Genomic DNA, 20,364 nt, shown 5'->3' on the forward strand with positions numbered 1-20,364 from the left:
TGTATCTCACAGATAACTTGAGAAAGCGAGAGAGAGAGAGAGAGAGAGTGAGACAGATTGAAATTGAAAATTGTTCAATGATGTGTTTAATATGGACCAAGTCAATAAACTTGGCTTGTCCTAAATGAGATACTAGCATAAAGCAGAAGTAATTGCTGTACCGCAACCCTAACTAAGTTATGGCCAAAAGCAAAGAGCTAACTTAAATTGTGTCAGTCGCATAAATTTACAAACTCTGATTTGAATAAGCCACTTTTCAACTTTAGCCTAAAGTTCGTAGTTTGTGTAAATTCTTCAAAGTTAGCACTGCAATCAATGATTTATTTTGCAAAAGAAAGCCACATCAAATGAAATGTGTTATTAATCTACCAGGTCTAACAGGATATGTAATCTTAACTGATTGTTCCTCTCAGCTGATTGTTCCTCTCAACTGATTGTTCCTCTCAACTGATTGTTCCTCTCAACTGATTGTTCCTCTCAGCTGATTGTTCCTATGTCATCTGACATAGTCGTTCGATGTGGTTATCTCCGACTTATGCAAAAATATACTTGTCATTATAGAAACTGCAATAAATTATTCGAGGACATTCTTTGCCAGCTTCGCTAGACTTATTTATTTTGCCTCAATTTAAGCTTAAACCACACATTTGACCTCAAAGAAACGCTTCAGATAGTAGATCTCCAGCAGCGTCATGGTCAGCAGCAACGATGGCCCAAAGATGGACCAGGCTACAATGCGAAAGTGAGCGCTATCGTTGATCTCCTGGTGTCCTTTGTAGCGCACATGCATATACTCCTGTTCGTACTTGATGGCCGTCATCAGACTGGCCAGCTCATTGATGTTCGCCTGCAGGACGGACTGCTCGACGACATCGTCGCTGCGCTTATGCGGATCGTTGTAGTGGGTCAGATCCCGGACGACTATGAAATGAAACATTAGGATTTTGGGCGTCAATGTGGACTTTTCGTTGTCAAAGCAGAGCGTGTATTGGCCATCGTTAATTGCGGCAAACGTATATTTGCCACTGGTCTCCGATTCCGCCTCATATAGTCGATCATCGTTTGGTCCTGAAATATGCACGGCAATGTCCTTGAAGCCGCCCTCCATCACCTCAAAGCTAATTGTGACCTTGTCCTTTTCTTGGGCGCGATCAAAGAAACAAATCGTTTCATGAGAATCGACAGTGATCAGAAACCCGCAAACAACTCGACAAATTGTTAAAAAGCACATGAGAAATGCAAACATTTTTGAAAATTGTTTTCGAGTTGTTCGTATTGAAAATAGCAATGCTATGATTTTTAAAACTTTAGTTAAGTTTGAGTATTTCGCTTTGCATACTTGATTTAAACAAGCTAAACTTGAGTTGATGGTGTCAAATAATCAATTAAATTTGTATTTATTTCAATTGGCATCAATTTACAAGTGAAGAATAAAAATACATATCGACTAAAGTCAATTTGAGTAGCATCGATTTACAAGAGAAGAAGAATAGGTAATGTTTAAATTATATATATTTTACTTAGCATTGTTTGTTTATTGTTAATTTCTGATTGGCTGCTTGGCTTGGTAAAATAGCCAATGGTTATTGAATTGCAATTAGGTACATTAAACAATTACATAATGAATAATTGATGTCACTCCTAATTGTGGGATTTTGGTAGACATTTGCTGCTTTTAACTCAAAACTCACCCACCCAAAACTCAATGGCCAAAAATACAAACACTACTCAAATCTAATTAAGATGATAAAAGCAATCTGCAAATTGGCAGCTGTCCTGTCCTGTCCTGCCCTGCCCTGCCCTGCCCTGCCATGTCCTGTCCTGTCTCTCCAATGCACTCCATTCCATTTCCATCGCCTGTCCATCCCTTTTGCGCATCCTGCGCTTCAATCTGCTTTCACAACGGGCGTAATGCATATTTTATGTTATCGATTTCTTGGATCGGGGCGCGGCCATCAATTGCCAAAATGTCATCCATTTTTAATGCCATCGGGGCCAACGTTTTGAAGTGTGCTCTCTAAAAAGCAAACAGTGTTTTAATTTCAACATTCACCCTCAACCCCTAAAAATGCGTGCAGAGAGCAAACCAAACTTCACTTTAATTACAAAACAATTGTCGAACAAATGCGATTTATAACTTTATCAACAACAATGCAAATAAAAAAAACTGTAAAATCAATTTATGTAGCAATAAATTTCAATAGTTTCAACTTGCCCAATTCGAAACTGAATCGACAAAAAAATTATAATAAAATACAATAAAAAGTTCAGTTTTGGGTGATATTTCAATGTCCGGCTCGGAATCCAATTAAGTCCAAGTGCTAAATCGTTGTTGCATGTATTTTATTTCTATTAGGTTTAATTGGGAATTAATTTTTATATGCATCATAAATATGTAGTATTTTAAATAATATTCCGATCCTTTCAAAATCAGTTTAGTTTTTGACCAAATTATAGCTGAGCTAAGTCTTTAAATATTTGATATTCATTTTAAATGCATTCAAAGCCAAAAACGCAATTGTGATTTGAAATTCAAGCTAAAGTTCTTTCCGCAAAAATGGCTTATGGTGTCAAGTGTCAAAAATTCTCCGAGCTTTAACTAAGTAAAAATGGAACCCGATTTTCAAAAACTTTACTACTCTGTAGGATAACCAGAAACCAAAGAAGACTTTACAGCAAACTTCGTATAAACTATGAACTTTTACGTTACGCGTTTCAATTAAATGCCACTTACTAGAATTACAGCATATTCAAATTGTTATTCTGTCTAAGCCATGTTCAATTTGCATATCTTAAATAACTTGCATTCCGCTATTGAGTTGAACGTTTACTTTTTGCCAGAGAGCGAGTGCGACGCGACTCCTTCGACAAAGATAGACACTCAACTATTTCAAACAAAAGCAGATTATACAGGGCATGATGTGTAGCCCAACGGGTCCATCCCACCCCTGCTACCTACACCACCCCCTTCTGCCAACTAAATATGGCAACGGTAAATGGTTTTCCTTCCCTTTTGCCCATTGGCCAAACATTTTACAACTATTTGCTGTGTGTTTTTTGTTGCTTTCGTTTTTTGTACTTTCATTTTTCTTTTTCGTTTTTCGTTTTTTTTTTCCGCTAGTTTGTTTTTTGCGCTCTTTGAATATCTTTTATGATATTCAATTTCAAATTCTAATGCTGTAAGCGATTAAGTACACGCTTTACGCCACTTAACTTCATGTCTATGTTAAGCGGAGGCAACACGCCTCCCTCGCCTCCCCGCCCACCCACATGCAACACTTTTGCGACCGTCATAGGTCGCATTTGCCGACTACGGTTACTTTTGAAGCCACGCGTGGTGCTCAGCCGACACTTGACTCCGGACTCCGCACTCCGCACTCCGCACTCCACACTCCTTGCCCCTGCCGGCAGTCACATTCTCATTCTCGTCATCATCATCATGCTGCCATCGACGCTCTTAAGCGCCAAAGTCTGTGACGGTAGTGTGAAATGTTTCTTTCTTTTTTTTCTTTTTTTTTCTTCTTTTTTTTTCTACTTTTTTTTGTTGTTTTCTCTTGCGTGCTTAAGGACTTTTTGCGTTACGTTGTAGTCTCCTTGGAGCCGCCGCTGGATATATGATGTGCTTGCAGCTTAGCGGCCTGAGTTGCCGAAACTCCCGAAATACTTAAGTCGAGCGACAGATTTCGTTTCGTCTCGTTTCGTCTCGTTTCGTGTCACTTCGTTGTCGGTTCATATTTTTGGCCAGTGTAGCTTTAAGCGGCTTAAATTGCGTATACGCCCCCATGCTGTGTCTGGCTGTAATGACTGCCAGTGCTTCACTGTAGGCACTTATTTTGCATTTCTAGTAGCCGCACACTCACATGACCTAAGGCCAAACTTTTTGGACACTTTCTTCCATTTTCTTTTCTTCTCGTTTTTTTTCTTTTGTTTTTTTTTTCTTTTTTTTTTTTTTTTTGGTTGGTTGCCAGCCACTCAATTATTGCTGTTATTGGACACGCCCCGGAAAGCAGGCCGAAACGAAAAGTTTCACGTGCGTGACATTTACCTGTGTGCTCTCACTAACATCATTCCCTTTAGCTGTTGCTGTCGCTGGTTGTGGGCTTCATCAAATCATTTTTGTGGCCAATGCACTCGTGCGTGCTCTAATTTGTTTGGCTAGCAAGGAAACGCCGGCTTTCGCAGCCATTTTTCTGCGTGTGTACCGTTGATTGCCTCTCTGCAGTCCTAGTCGCATTTTAATGCCTTTTTAAAGGTGCAAATGATTTCGTTTCACTCAGAGCCCGTCCAACTTTTTTTTTGCTTCCTTTCTTTCTGTCTTTCTTGTGCTTGGCCGCTCGACAAAGGCTCGCATTAGCCTAATTTTTGTATTGTCGCACGTGACGCAATGAGGGGCGCCGCGGGCGTTGCTGAAAGTGGAGTGTGTGTGTGTGCGTGTGTGGCATGGACAAGCCTAGAGTTGTGGTAGCTGTGTGTGAAATTAAGAAATTACCATAAATGGAAAACTTTGTGCGTCACTCAGACCGAGCACAAACAGCATCAAAAATTTGCGCAAATACAAATTTTTTGGGTTGCCTACTTATTTGGGCTCCATTGAAATTTGCATTCGACTAGTTAAAATAAACTAACATGACTGAAACAGAACAGAGCTGGTTTCAATTTACTTACGGCCTTTCTGCTGGTAAATATTATTAAATCAGTTTGAAAATGATTTCCTTATGGCAAACTTACAAATATAAATATAAACATAAAAAACGTTTTATTAACCTCATTTGTAATTAGAAAAAATCCAAATCATTTGCACAGTATCTAATTGATTCCTTGGGCTTTCTTAAGAAACCTCTTCTGCCAGCTAGTGGGGACAAAAAAACCGAGTAGTCTTAAGTATGACAAGCAAGGGCTCAGCATTGCTGTAAAATCTTGCTAATCTGCACTTGAGCAAAGTACTTGAGCACAAGCGATGAAAGCGGGGAGAGAGGCGGAAGAGAGATGCGTGTGGATGGGGGGCGTGGTATGCAGTGGTGTGGGGTAAAGCGAAAAGAAAGTAAACCGAGAATTGAGGCAAACAAACGGCTGGGAATGAGCTGCAAAAAGGCTCAAGTATTGACAATGGCAACAAGGATATTGGCGAGGCAATTGGGCGTTTCTTTCGTGCATGATGTGTGTAATGGGCTAATGGGCGTGGCTACATGTGAGGGCGATGTGTGTGTGTGTGTGTGTGTGTCTGTGCCCATGACAACAAATTGGCAAATTTTGTGTAAAGATTTATTTCAATTGAAATTGCCCGCCATGAGCTGTCAACATGAGTTCGCTCGCTGCCTGCGTCGGCTCGGCTCGGCTCGGCATAAGTCAGCTAACGAGCTTCAATGAGGCATGCCAAGCATTTCCGGTACATGAATAGATAGTGGATACAGAGCAGAGTGTGGTCTGTGAGGGGGGCAGACCGAAAGTTACACAGATAGGCAAGGCTTCAGCATCAAGTGGCCTGACATTGTGGAGCATTTAGAAGGAGCAATTGCTCCTTGGGCAACCAACCATTTTCCTGTCCTGCTACGAAAATTTCGTTATGTGTTGCCATAAAATTCACATTAGAATTTCCACCATTTCCTGTTAGCACAATTTTCGCAGTCAAGACATGCATCAACTGTGATTTCACTCGGAGAGTGTTTCAAACAAATTTCATGATGAATGCTGTGAAATTCAATGGCTGTGCACAAATCGTTTTCTTTATTTCTGATTCAAAAACTGCCGTTAGCCACACACCAATTTCAATCTTGTGCTCTCCTATACATATATATATATATCTCGCTTCAGCATTTAGTGTCCTTTAATTGGCAGTTTGGTTCAACAGTCGCCGAAGTTTTTCCTCTCCTTAGTTGGCCGTGCAACTCAATTAGTCGTAGTAGCACTTTCTGGTAGTGCTTGCGGCTTTATTGGTTAAGCGCTTTTTCAACTCACACCACCAATCGAGCACACACACACTCACACACACACAAGCACACACACACACTGTCATGGGAAATTTGGCATTTGTGTGTACCGTTTGCTGAGCTTGAGTAGAGTTTTTGCGGCTTTTGTGGCTGTCAGTCGGCGACCATTGACATTTGAATCGAACGACTTTGATTGAATTTAAATGATGCGTATGCTGTGCTTAATGGGGCGTTATGTGCAGATCGACGAGGAGGGGGTAGTGTCCTGTTCAATTACCTATGCATATAGATACATATGTATATAATATGCACACAAAACATTTCTTTGACAAGTTAAATCCGAGATTCTTCAGAGAAGTGAAAAGCTGCCTAAATAGACGAGAACGTTTTGCATCATTTATTTATTATTTGGTCAAATGATGCGAAAAAAAGCAATAGTTCGAATAGGAATATAAAAAGTTCGAATCAAAACGGGGGGAAAAGAAAGAGAGAGGGAGAGAGAGAGAGGGATAATGAAACGATGTGTGGTCAGAGATAACTCGAAGATAACCTCAATGGGAATGGTTTTATTGCGACGAGGATGGGTTAGAAAGATATTAAATGAATGCATAGAATAAAACATTATGCGGGTAAGAGTTAGAGTCAACTATAGACTGAGATGCTAAGCAGTGTTATAATTCCTTAATTTAAATAGTAATGCAGAGGGAATTTTATGGAGGCAAGATATGAAAAATAATATAAGACAATCGAAGTGGGCAGAGGCAGAATCTTAGGAAAACATATCTTAAGCTTGAAGGACAATTTGTGCAACAGTCAAATTAAACTAGGTCAAAATAATAATAATATGAGTAGTGATTTTATATTTAATGTGCTTTTTAATTTAACATATCTGTTGCTTATGTACATAAACACATTCAATTAAAGTTTCTATTTAACTGGTAAGTGAATAGCAAGACATTTCTGATTAGCGTTTTGTGACATTATAATTATAGAATTGGGAATGCAATCATAGAGTCAGCCTAATTAATATTCAGCAAATTATGCTTGAGCCAATGAAAGACAGTTTACCACATCTTTAATCTGCATGCCGACAAAATGTTCAATCAGTTAGGCGATGCTTATCGTCTCTATGCATAAGACGCTTAGACGGGAAACATCATCTGGTAATTTCACGCCAGCGCATTTGTCACAGACTCTTGCAAATCGGGCTCTAATAAATCACATGGCAAATTCAATGATAATCACTTTTGCATACAAATTCAATTAAGAAAATGTGCTTAGCAAAAACAACAACAATAACAAGAACAACAACAACAACAACAACAAGAACAACAACAACAGCAGCAGCAGCATAAAGCAAATTCAACAAAATGCGTAATTTAATTTAATTTAAAGCGTACAGAGAGGCGAAACGTACTTAAGCACAGTTTGGGTTCCACAGTGTGGAATTAAGTTTTATTTTTGACGCCCCTTGTTGAGGGTGTGTTTGTTGGGGAGAGCGGAATCTCGTTGCTTACACGTAGCACACAATTGTAACCGTCTGAGTAATCCGCAAGAACACACACACACACACACACGCAAACACCGACATTTGCGGGAGCAACGAAAAATTTAATTTTCTCACATTACTTGTGCATACTTGCAAAGGCCGCTGGCACAAAAAACCCAAACTCAAACCCAAAAACCCGAGACGACCGAAGGCAGTTTGCCAGTGTGCCATACCCACTTCGACTCAAACTCCCACTTCCACTCACATCCGCAAACTATATGTGTACTGTTTAATGTATGTGTAATATTGAAACAATGTGAAAATTGCGCATACGCACTGTTGTGACACTTTAACACCCGACACTTTGTGCTGCTTGCAAAGAGCAGAGTGCACACCCCTGGCCCTGCTTTATTTGATAAGCAAGTCATTTGCATACGGCATGTTGACAACCCTACCGCGCTCCTTACTGGCTTTAAATCAGCGTCATGTCAAATATGTTGCCAGTTTGCACTGACAACAAACTGTCAAAAAAAAAAACAAAAAGAAAGAAACCCAAAACAGCCAGCAGCAGCAGATACAGTCTTGACAAGCGTATATGCAATTCTCAGTTAATTGATTTATTTATTCTGACTGTTTGCTGCCACTATTCAAATATATTTGTCACTGTATTGGATTAAGCTGACGTGCAACAAATCAAAATTTGACAACACAAACATAAACAAAATTATTACAAAGAAGTCTTCGTAGATATTATTATTATTAACTGTTTCGAAATAGAAACATCATCACTGAAATCTATCTTGTAAAGTTTAGTTGCCACATCCAATTAGGGCTCAATTTGATTTTGCCACAGCCAAGGAAACCATGAAAACATGACAACATGACATTTAACTCATCAAACCAAGGCTTAGCCAAAAATTAGCTTAAATATCAAAGTACTGTTTAGTAACTGACAACTGAAACCACATTTCTGTTAAGGTATTGCTTTAAAAGTTAAAAGAGAAAATGCTCACTCAGCAGATGGGCTTTCTTTGAATTGTCTGTCAGCTAATCGAGATTTATTTTAAAGTTAGCTTTATTTAGGTATGCACTTATCAACAGACAACAGTAACAATAATATTATGACTTACTCTCTGCGATTCTCATATAGAACCTTTGCTGTTCGAGTTCTGTTCTTTAGTTTATTGTGCACCAAAAAAACTTTCAAATAAACCTTTCGGTTTGGCATATGTTTATGAACGCCTGGCAAATTTGCTCGAGAGTTGGAACCATAATTTTCAACAATAGCAACAGCAGCAGCAGCAACAGCAGCAACAGCAGCAGCAACAGCAGCAGGAAGAGCAACAGCAGACGGGGAATGGAATGTTGCCTTGGGCTTCACTTTTTCCAGGGTGTATAAAATTACAATAAATCCTTGCATTTTAGCTGCAAATAAACAAAGATTTGCAGCAGCAGCCCCAACGAAACTGGGCGCTAAAACAAAACAGCTGCCTGGCCAAAGTGCATGCAAAGTAGCATTTTAAGTTGCCAGCCGGATGGAGAGTGGGTGAGCAGAGGCGTAGCGGAAGAAGAAACGAATCCTTGAATGCTTGAATCCTTGTAGCCAGTTTCGTTTGCCTTTGCTGGCTGTTAAATCAACATGTAAGCATTTAATGCGGCGCTCCAAAGCTGAAAAAGCGTAAAATTCCCCAAATGACCATAAATTTTAGTGTTTGTCCATTGTTTTTGTTGTTGCTCCTTTATTTGTGCACTCCTTCCATTTTTTCACGTCCACTTTTTGTTTTTATGTATGTTACTGAAGCGGGGCAAACTTCAACAAGCACTTGAATAAATAAATGCCATTTTGTGTTATATGCAATAATTAAATGAAAACTGTGCAAAATATTGTCGTCCTGCCATGTGTGTGTGTGTGTGTGTGTAAGTTAGGGTAGAAATAACACTCTTGCTAACTGAACTGAGCGGTTTGAACATAAACTGGTCCTGATAAAATTGCAGGCGGTTCATGAACTGTAGACAGTCACAGTTTAGAAGAAAACTCTTGGAAAATCTGATTCATGTGCTGAAAGATGAAAGATTACTTTTGCAATTTATGTGAATTGAAATATTTATACTGGCAAGCATATTTTTGGCACATAAGCAAGGCTTTTCTAAAATGCGAAGAAAATTTGTTTTTGAATAACTTGAAAATATTACGCAATCCAAATTTAAATGACATTTCTTATTCAAAATTCTACAACAATTATTTTTGTCTAGCTTATGCAAACTTAAAATCGTTTATTTATGAATGCATAAAAAATAATGTGAGCCCATTTTGCTAGATGAGAGTCTATGAGTATGCAACATGCAACTGCTTGTTAAATTGAGGACATGGCATAAAAATCAAATCCGATGCATCCAATTATCAACTAAGGATTGCTTTCGATTTTCGTTGGCTTTAATTCTTTTTGTGATGTTTATGTTTTGTTTATTTTTCTTGTGTCAATTCAAAGTTAAGGAAAATGCACAGTTTCGCTGCTTCGTTTCACAGAGAGAAATAAAATCGACACAGCAGCCAAAAAGGAAATTGCGCTTTTACTGATTTTACTTGAGAGCGTTGTTGTTGTTGCTGTTGTTGCTGTTGTTTTTCTTGCTGATGTTTGTGTGCACTGAACATCAGATTTTTAAGTAGAAGGGAATTTACTTTTCTTTCTTTTTTTTTCTGCTTTTAAAAGAAAGTACAACATAGTTGGGCAAAAAGCAAGTGAAATGTGTTTGCTAAGAGGTCCACGTGGAGAACCAAACTCTCTCTCTCTCTCTCTTTCTGTCTCTCTCTCTCTCTTTCTCTGTGTGTGTTGAGTGTGTTTAGTTGCGCGCATGCAGCTGCTTTTTCTAGCTAAAAAACAAACAAATAACAACACATACGTAGCATATATTGTGGATTTAGTCAAAAGTGAAATCTTTTGGGGATTCCCCCACTTTCATATGCATTTTGAGTGCCCTTCGGCGGTCAATGTAAAAAGCGCCGAGCCTTTGGCGTTTGCTCTCAACTAGTTTGTTTTGCTGTGCATGTATGTGTGTGTGTGTGTGTGTGTGTGTGTGTGTGTGCTTGTTTGTGATATGTCAAAGTAAAAGTTTTGTGCTCTCCTTTGGGCGCCAGCTGTAATCTCCGCCCGCTGTTTTGCATTTCGCCATTGAATGTCAGCGCAGTAGCTTCTGATTTTGTTTCAGTTGCGGCCCCAGGGTATCCACAGCAACCTACACCACCACACCACCCCCTACCCCCTACCCACATTGAAACTGCTCAGAGTATCACATATTGTGCTTGGCAGTCGCGTTTATATTTGTCCCAGATGTACGACACTATTTTTTGTTAAGCAACAAAAAATTAAAACGTGCACTCTGCAAAAGATACTTTTTCTTTTTTATTTTTGATGAGTCTCTCGAGTACTTGCAGAGATAAATTTCTTTTATAATGGTGGCTCTTTTCGGTGGTCATTTAAATTGGATGCTTGACTTGCTTCTTGTTATTTACTGTGCTGCATAAAATGGCGAATTTCACAATTAATCGAATTAAATATATAATGTATGGATATGTGCCACAGAACTTAATTTGGGACTGATTGCTTCGGGGAATGTGTCAGATATTGGTGTAGACAAGTATTAAGTAAGTATTTATGCAATGATTTGCCCAGACAGCTTAAATATTATATTTTGATTTATTTATTTATTGGAAATAAACTCAAAAGATAACTACATTATTTGGATTGATCTATGTCTATTTTTTGTAGAGAACGTTTTTGTTTATTTCTATTTTTTTAATTTACTATATTATTGTAAATTAAGTGTTAGTGTTAACGACATTAATTTGGATTTAAATATTGCTTGATATTTGTTTATTTTATTGGGAATCAATTTAGCAGTTAACTACATTTATTTGCTTACTTGAAATGTTTAAGCAAATTAAATTTGAGTTGTTTTCTCTGGAAGATATCGAAAGGAACTATTTAAAGCAATTTTCAGCAGTTAATAAACTACTGGAAACTGCACACTTTTCAATGTTTAATAAAAGGCTTACGAATGGCTTTGAGTTTTGCAACTTACCCAAAACTAAATTCAAATTATGCTTTAATATGTGAGCTAATATGAATATGAGCTAACAGCTAATAACTAAGTTTAAATCCCAAACGTCGTCGTGCATACAAAACTACTTATTAATTCACATTTCACACAAAACTGACCAAATTTGGCAACCGCGCAATGCAATATTCAGATCTTCATGTTGCTAAATGCGAGAAACTATAAAGATAACTAGAAAATTGTTTAGCTTTTCACACCTAAGCTCAGATATGGAAGCTCAACGAGCTAAACTAAAATTTTGTGCACCTGGTTATGGGAAAACTTTAAGCAAATTATGGCGTTTATTAAAAATGCTTTAAGTGCTATCTGTGTCATAAGTGTGCTGTGCGTGTGTATGTGTGTGTATGTGTGCTGTGCGTGTGTATGTGTGTGCTGTGCGTGTGTATGTGTGTGTGTATTGTGTCTGCCTGCCAGAGGACACGTCTCAGCTTGAGGCACATGCAAAACTTTAATGCTACACGCACATGCTCTCTCACACACACACACACACACACACACACACACACACACACACACACACACACACACACACACACACATACGTCCACACCCACACACATGCAGCACAAAAATTGCGTTGTCCATGGAGAAGTTTTTGGTCGAAACTTGAAGTAATTTGCACAGTAATTGGGTATTAACCCAGCAGAACAAGCCAAATAAATGGACAGAGTTTAAGGCACGTTTTGCAGCAACGTAACCGAAGATGGCTCCGCAAGTGCTGTCCATTTCTCATATGCCCATCAACCCAGCAGCAGAGGGCATCCAGTTGAGTGGAGATTTCAGCTCTATTCTGCTTGGGGCTGCGGTCAGTTTTGATGGATTCGTTGCTGGCCTGAGGGCAGCTCGGACGGTGAGCTCTTATTCAAAACTCACTCAGTCAACTCAAACTGAAAGTTTGGGGCCCACTTGGTTATCCATTATACATTTTCCCATTTTCAGTTTCAATTCCGTTGACCGCCGGCGCTTTTTTCACCACCTTTTTGCGCCGCGTCGGGCCTTTATTTGATATTAAATATTAACAAAATGGCCTCAATGTTCAGCACGGCGTATGGCTGAATGTAAACTTTGTGCTTTATCCTTAAACATACATACATCCGTGTGTGAGTGTGTGTGTGTATTCGGCATACATGTGTTTCATTTACAAATGTATATAGTAACAATGTTACATCTACCGTCAATGTTTGCTCAGCAAATTTTGTTCCAACCAATTTTTTTGTGTTGAAGTTGTTTATTTGCTCCTCTGACGCATTGCTGGTTATTGGTTTGCTGCACGCGATGATGTTTTTGTTTTTCTTTTGTATACACAGACTTTTTCGAGAGCATTTCATAAAAGTGGATATCATATACACTTTGTAAAACATAAAGCAATATATATTTAGCTTAAAAAATCTATTTCTGTGTTTTTCCTGCAGTAATCTATTTAAAATTCCATACTGATCGCTTTATGAGAAAAGACAGCTGAAAGTAACACCATTTCTAGTTTAAGAAAGTTTGATCTATTTTAACTGTGACTGCAGACTTTAGAAGCCATTCAATCTCGACCTTTTTGACTTTTACAGTGGCTGTTAAATTGCCTGTTTGTCAATGTGTTTGTGGAGTCAAATTGCCAAGTGTTACTTTATGGCACTATAAAATAACACATACTGTATAACTATATGAGGTCTATAATATTCAGATATTCTGAGAAGCGTAAGTTTTGTTAGCACATAAAATTCGGTTGCGTAGTAAACTCAAAAATTTAAACATATAAATTATATACTTTAAGATATTCAATTATTAAGAATATATATTTATCTTTAAAATTGTATCACATTTTAGTTTTAAGGGTATCTTCTAGTCAAGTATATTCGCACTCTTACTGGTTTTATTTATCATATTTATTTTTAAAATTTTATTCATTTTTATGCTGAGAAGCTAATTAAAATGACATATTATTGTTTTCTCCAGCTCTCAATTAAGTTCTGCTATGTTATTTTAACTCAAGCATCTGTATCCCTTAATCAGATTCATTGAATTCATGATTCTCACGACTCACGAAAGCATATTTATACTCTGTTATCGGAGTTAGTATTAAAAGGGGGGTGCTGAGAATAACATCCATAAATGCAAGTCGATAAAAGTTTAGAGCTGGGTCAACAAATCTAAAAGATAGATTAATGACAACATTTTTAAGGGAAAATTCCGGTTGCTATGCAATCTATAATCAGCAGGCATTGTAGAGTATGCCACAGTCGGTTATGGTTGACTGCAATGAGTTCACTTGTTCTTGTACAAAGTCGTTTGCGATTTTTGCAGCTTGCTGCCTGTTTTTGTTTCATGCATTTTGACAGCAGATACAACTGTTTGTATACAAATATGTGCAGACACATACACACACACACACACACACACGCACACACACACACACACAGACACACACACACACTCACTGGTCTCTTTATTTAGCAGCTGTTGGCAGTTGCGAGTGTTTTTGTGTGTGCATCCTGCGCTTTTCTCGCTGATAATCACATTTCGCGAATGCTTTTTGCAATCCAAACTCACACAGATACACACACACACACACATGCACACACACATATACAAGCACACATACTCCCTCGAATGGAAATTAAGTTAATGTTTGCTTATGAATAAGCAAATAAGCGCCTACAGAGAGTTGCCAACGCGGCGGATATGGTAGCAGAATCCGGATTCTGGAAATCCAACTAATGGACTCCTTCTCGCTCGTTTTCGCTCTCCATTTCGCTCTTTCTCTGTGTTTGCCAACGTTTACATTTTGAAATGGCCAACACGTGTCGACGGATTCGCTGGCCAGGGTCAGAGTGGGAGTCGGCTCATTTCAATTTGCGTGCATTTCAATGCAGACGCCGCTCAAACTTTTTCCATTTCGGACTCGTCCTGGGCTCGTCCTTGTTGTTGCTCCTTTTGCTGCTGCTGCTGTTGTTGTTGTTTTGTCGATTATTGCTATTTTATTTTATGCATGCGTTGAGCATCGTCTTCTGCTCACGTTTCATATGATTGTGTGCAAAATACTTTGTTGCCTTAATTTTTTTTTGTTTTTCGTTCTTCATATGTCTGTTTGTGAGTGTGTGTGTGTGTGTGTGTGTGTGTGTGTGTGTGTGTGTGTGTGTGTGTGTGTGTGTGTGTGTGTGTGTGTGTGCGAGTGTTGGTAATTAGCATTCGCTGCGCATTAATATTAATTAGTTAGTTATGCGCCTGTCTGTCTGCCGTTGACTTCATCCCCCTTCCTGGTCAGATCGCTGTGGGCCACTGCGACAAGCACTTAACTCTCCGTTTTGAGTCCCTGTCATCGTCCATGCATTTTGATTAACTTTTATTAGTAGCTGGCGGCACAAACACGGATACGCGGACAGATGTACGGACGGACGGACAGAGAGGGGCGGGGTGTGTGAATTTCGCTTTTATGGCAATTGGTTGTTTATTGAACTAATTGGCAAATTTATTTGTATTGGGTAAACAAGTAAACAGAAATGTAGAAGCCAAATTGGTAATTGTGTAATATTCAGCAAAGTGCATAAAAAATATTTACGACCCGGCTATAATCCAGCAGCAGCTGTGCCAAATAATCAACTCAACTTGTTTAATATAACAACTGATGTCTATTTTTCTGAGCTTACAAATTAACTACAGAGTATGAGTGTTTGGTCAAACTAATTTGAATACAACTGATATTGAGTGATCAGCTGTTAATTTGTCAATTTATCGCTACTTTACATAACTCTGTTAAATCTTATTCACTTATGTAAACACTACATTGTAATTTTAGTAAATATCGATAGTTTTCACTATCGAAGAGTCCGAGTTGGAGAGTCCGAGTTGGAGAGTCGAGCAAGCCAGGCGCGCTTTTTTGTTTCGGTCATAAATAAATTTGCTAAATTAAATAGTTTAAACACCTCCCAGAAGTTTCATGTTTGCATAAAAAACGCTTTATGCATCGAACAATGAGTATAATTAGCACAATTGTTGAAATTGCAATATTTCGTACAAAATTTGTATAATTTTAAGGTATATGCTTAACACATGAAAGAATATATGTTTTTTTATTGCTTCCAGCATTTGTAAATGAATCTTTGATTCTCAAATAAGGTTGAATAAATCAAATAGTTCATTTATCAATATTTTTCTTTGACTAACCTTTAGATCTGTTCTGTTCTGCTGTTTTGAAATAGAGCTTAAGCATTTGTATTTTGAATGCTGCTTAAATTTCCTAATATTTTAAGTCTTAATGTTTTCTTTTCTTTTTCTGTGGAGCAAACCATTGCGCCACGATGAACATTTAACAAGTTTCCACAAATTTTCATTTACGACACAAGACACAACTCAAGTTTTATGTGCTTGCTGGCAATATATCCGAGTTGCAGGTCATTAGGAGCCACAAAGTAGCCAAACTAACAGGCAGAAACAAGTTAAAGTAAAAGCAAATAACAAAACTTACCAGTCTGGCCTTACTGCCTCAACTTAAGACATGAAAAGCCGCTTAGACATGTCTACAGCTTCCGCTTGGGCTGCACAACTAAGACTCCGATTACGGTTCTCATGCAAAATGGCAAACTAATAAATGTGAATGTAAATTTTATGGTTTTCACAAGCAAACTAATTTGCTGCGACAATTTTCGTAAGCGAACCGTACACAACCCAAAAAATAACAAACAAACACACAACCCGAAAAAATAAACGTATGCATTTTAAATAAATAACAAGAGAAAGTATAAATAATAATGGCAAAGTGGCTGGCAGACAGATAGGAAAACAGATACATGGAAAGGACGAAAGGACAAACAGGAATACACACGCACACACACATTGGAGTTGGACACACGTTGCGTATGAGTGATGGGCAGAAGCTGGAGCTTAAATATTGAAATTCGGATTGAGCTCAATTTTAATTTATGCCATTGGCCGGTAAACGGAATCAGGCCAATCAAGTGCAATTTATATAGACATTTGATGTTGAAACCGTTTCACAGTTACAAGCACAATTTGCAGGTTGTCAATTTATTATTTACCGTATTGTCCGAGCGAGGGTTGCTTCTGTTCTCGTAGTTGATGAGTGACAGGTCAACATTGAATTGAATATCTCTGCAGTAAGCTAACTAATTTGTTTGTTTTGTTTAACAACTGTTATCTACGCTTAAATACTTTGCGCAAATAAATATAATTTACCGTTTTGCAACAAAATTCGTTGTAAAAGTATTGCATAATTACTGCCTGTTCACATGCCAATTTGCATTGTTCTTAAAATGGAACGAGGGTAAACCCTTAAAGCCCCCCTAACCGGCGTACTGATAGTTTAATGCATTCTGACATGTCTCAGTAAAAACAAATATGCAAATGGCTGGCAAGCATATGGAATTGTTTGAAGCTGCTGTCGATGAAAATTCAATGGCAAATGGCATATTGTAGTGGCAAGCTAATGGCAGCACGTTCCAAGCCAAGTGTAGCAACGGCAACGGCAACGGCAACGGCAACGACAACAACAATAGCAAGAACAATACAGGCAACAGCAAACAGCAATAAGACAAATACAGCTCTGCTGAAGAGGAAATATGGGGGGCGGTAGGTGTAACTCACATGCCAAGTTACACTCGCAAAAATTTACATGCAGTGCAATTAAAAAATCTTTATAAGCAGCTGAATATATAAATTCTAAAGTAACTTATAAGCAAAAAAATAATACTAAAACAAATAATAGAAACATCGAAGATTGTGGTGTATTATATATATATTTATTTATAATTTAAGGGAATGAATAAATAAGACATTCTCGGGATTGTCGATAAAGGGCAAGCTTTCCCATTTTAACAAAGTTCCTTTGAATGCTTTTTCTACGAAAACATATTCTATATGTGTTTTCAAGTGTATTGTCATAGGTGAAGGATGCTACGTCACCAATGTATGGCAATAGCAGCAACATCTAATCAAGTCGCCTGCTTAATGCCACAAGCCGATGGATAGATAGATGGTAAAAGGAGAACAGAACCCGGCTAGTCTCGAAACTGGCTCGGCTTTTGTTTGCATTGACATTTGGTCGTTCAGTCCGTTGGTCCGTTGGTCCGTTGGTCCTTGGGTCCGGGCGAAAGTCCGTTGGTCCATTGGCACGTTACCTTTGCTTTGCATTTGAATTAACAGTTATTTTTGGCACTGTCATCGTCATACCAGTGCCACGACTCACCTGACTAACAAAACATATCTGAACGCCAGACAATGCCACACAATGAGTCTGAATTGGATTTGGGATTGGGTTTCGGCTTCGGGTTGAGCTTGGGCCTGGGCTTAGGTTAAGGTCCTTGCCAGTTTGTTGTTGCTGCTGCTGTTGCTGCTGCTAATCTCATCTATTCAAATTGGCCAGCTCGAAGTTGACAGTTGGAGTTGAGGTGGGTTTTGTGTCCCATGTCACATGCTTCTATTGTTTGCACTTGCCACGTGAAGACATAGAGAGACACTGAACTTGCAACCAAGTGTGATGAGAATGTGAGCTGTGTAAGTAAAATGCTTGATTTGAACTATTCATTACAACTATTTGGTTTGGCTATTAAAATCAAACAAGAACAGAAATGCAGACTTAACTTATTTGTATACCCATTCTCTGATCACTTTACTATACTTGACCGCAGTTGCCTACCAATTTTAAGCAATATCTAACTTTATAATAAAAGTGAACTCTGTTCTCAAATGGATTATTGTGGATTTAATGGTACACTTAAGGACATTTTATTAAACAACAACAGCAGTAAGTAAAGAAAAGCAATCTGATTTTATATCATAGTTATGACTACACGAACTCGGCTCAGACCAACTGTCAACTGCAGCATCTTAATTATTTGTGAAAAGAGCAGTACACTGAACGATGGCTAAAGGATTTCTTTTTATTTTTTGCTTCATGTTCCAAAAAAACAATTAGAGCCCAGATTCAATACAAATCCAACTGAACTCCAAGTTGAAAATTCCTTTTAAAAAAGACAAGAGACCTGGCAACAAAAAGGAAAGAAAACAATTGCGCATAGAGTTCAATTTTTTAATTAACAAACCAATTAGTTTTGCGTTATTTCGATGAGCGTATTGCAAAAAGGTAGACAAACAAAAACCAACTTGGAATCTTTCTATAGAAACAAATAGCATTGACCCAAATCAACGTTCAGCTGCACGTTAAAGATACAAAACAACAGGCAAAACCATTCAACGAGCAAATACGAGAGAATCCAAAGAAATAACCTCTTTTAATAAAGACTACGGGGCGGCGGCATTGAGAAGCACACAGCAAAAACCCGACCACAGCTTAAAGTACTTCTGGCTACTCTTTTTGGGCCAGCTGCAGCAGCAATTTAGATAAACTTGTTCGTGTTCATGTTCATGTTCAAGTTGTTGTTATTACTGATGCTGTTGTTGTTGTTGTTGTCGTTACTGTTTTTATTGTTGTTGTTATTGTTGGCTTTGACCAGCAGCATACCGCAAAAAGGCAAAAGTCATTTCGAGCCAAGGACTTGCCAAAGGGTGGCCTTTACCAGAATTAATCTGTGTGTGCGTATCAATGTATTTGTGTCTCCTTGCCTTAAGTTCATAAAATGACAATCAACAAAATTGTATTGGACTTACAAGCAGTCGACTAGTAGATATCCAACTTTTTTATTTCTAGACATTTTTCAAGTTTTTTATTATGTTAAAATTAACTGCACATTAAATTTGTAAGCTGCCATTTCTTAAATGAAATGTTTTGTAATCAAAACAAATATAAACAATGCATTGAAAAACTGCAATCGTTACATCTTTAGTTATATGTTTAGTATCCCTACCTCATACTGGGTACAGGGTACTCGCTCAATAATCGAATGCGAAGTGGAGCGGAATCAAAAGTGAAGCTCTGAACAGACTGTTTCATGTCCCGTGTCCTGTGCCTTGGTACAGTTTGATTCGCTATTTGAGTGCCGCAGCTTCAAGATGGAAAGTGAGCTGCAACTTGTCATTTGATTTGCAGCTGCAAACGGGAATTTTATTCAATTCCCTTTCAGTTGCATCCGACAACATTGGGCGGTGTTTCATTTACGAGTGTTTTCGATTTTCATGTTTATCCCTTTATATTCTAGTCCAATACAAACACAGAACACAAAAACAAACACAAATCCATATAAATTTTTGGCATTTTCATAGAGACTTCTTCAAATCTGATGTTTGACATTATCAGATTTGTGTTTGTTTTAGCTATTGAGAATTTTTTTGATTTTACATCGTTTTCTTCTACTTATTCTTTTTGCATTCAAACATTTATTTAATTTTTAAAATTTGTTTCTCACATTTTAAAGTGTCTGCATGCAAACGAATTGAGATTTTAATTATTCAATTGCTTCTCAGCTACGTCAGAGCTAGTTAAAGTTAAAGTTATTTTGCCTTGTTTTGGAATATCTTTAAGATATAATTTATGAAGGAGTATCAATTTTGAATAAATTTATACAGCAATTATAAATTACTATTTTAAAATGCAAAGAAACTTATTCTCATTTAGAATATGCATTTTATATGCATTCTTAAAGACGTTAAATGCCTCACATATTAAATAATATTTCCTCTCGTTTCAGGTATGTTTGGAAACTCATCAAAACATTCTTTGTTTAAAAGATATAAATAAATTCTAGTAAGTTTGATAGCCCCTAAGGTGGCAGAGATAAAGTTTCAGCCGGAATGCATTCGAGTTAACTGATTTAATTATGGCTTAGAACATCCCAACGGGTTCATCAAGTTTTTGGTAATGTGAGCTTTAAGTGAAAATTATGCAACGCATCCACGCCCCTTATATTGTGGATGAAGGAGGCTAAATGT

General features: G+C 37.9%; 1 protein-coding gene across 1 annotated transcript; it reads right to left on the reverse strand.

Annotated features, from left to right (window-relative positions):
* Positions 1-574: 574 nt before the first annotated feature.
* On the reverse strand, positions 575-1,288 carry LOC6571694 (transmembrane emp24 domain-containing protein 2). The gene has a single exon (XM_001997837.3). It carries the CDS (start codon positions 1,244-1,246, stop codon positions 635-637), a length of 612 nt encoding a protein of 203 aa, XP_001997873.2. The 5' UTR covers positions 1,247-1,288; the 3' UTR covers positions 575-634.
* Between the last annotated feature and the right edge of the window lie 19,076 nt (positions 1,289-20,364).

The sequence above is a fragment of the Drosophila grimshawi genome, unplaced genomic scaffold (genome assembly GCF_018153295.1).
Source record: "Drosophila grimshawi isolate 15287-2541.00 unplaced genomic scaffold, ASM1815329v1 contig_1367, whole genome shotgun sequence".
Classification (NCBI taxonomy): Eukaryota; Metazoa; Arthropoda; class Insecta; order Diptera; family Drosophilidae; genus Drosophila; species Drosophila grimshawi.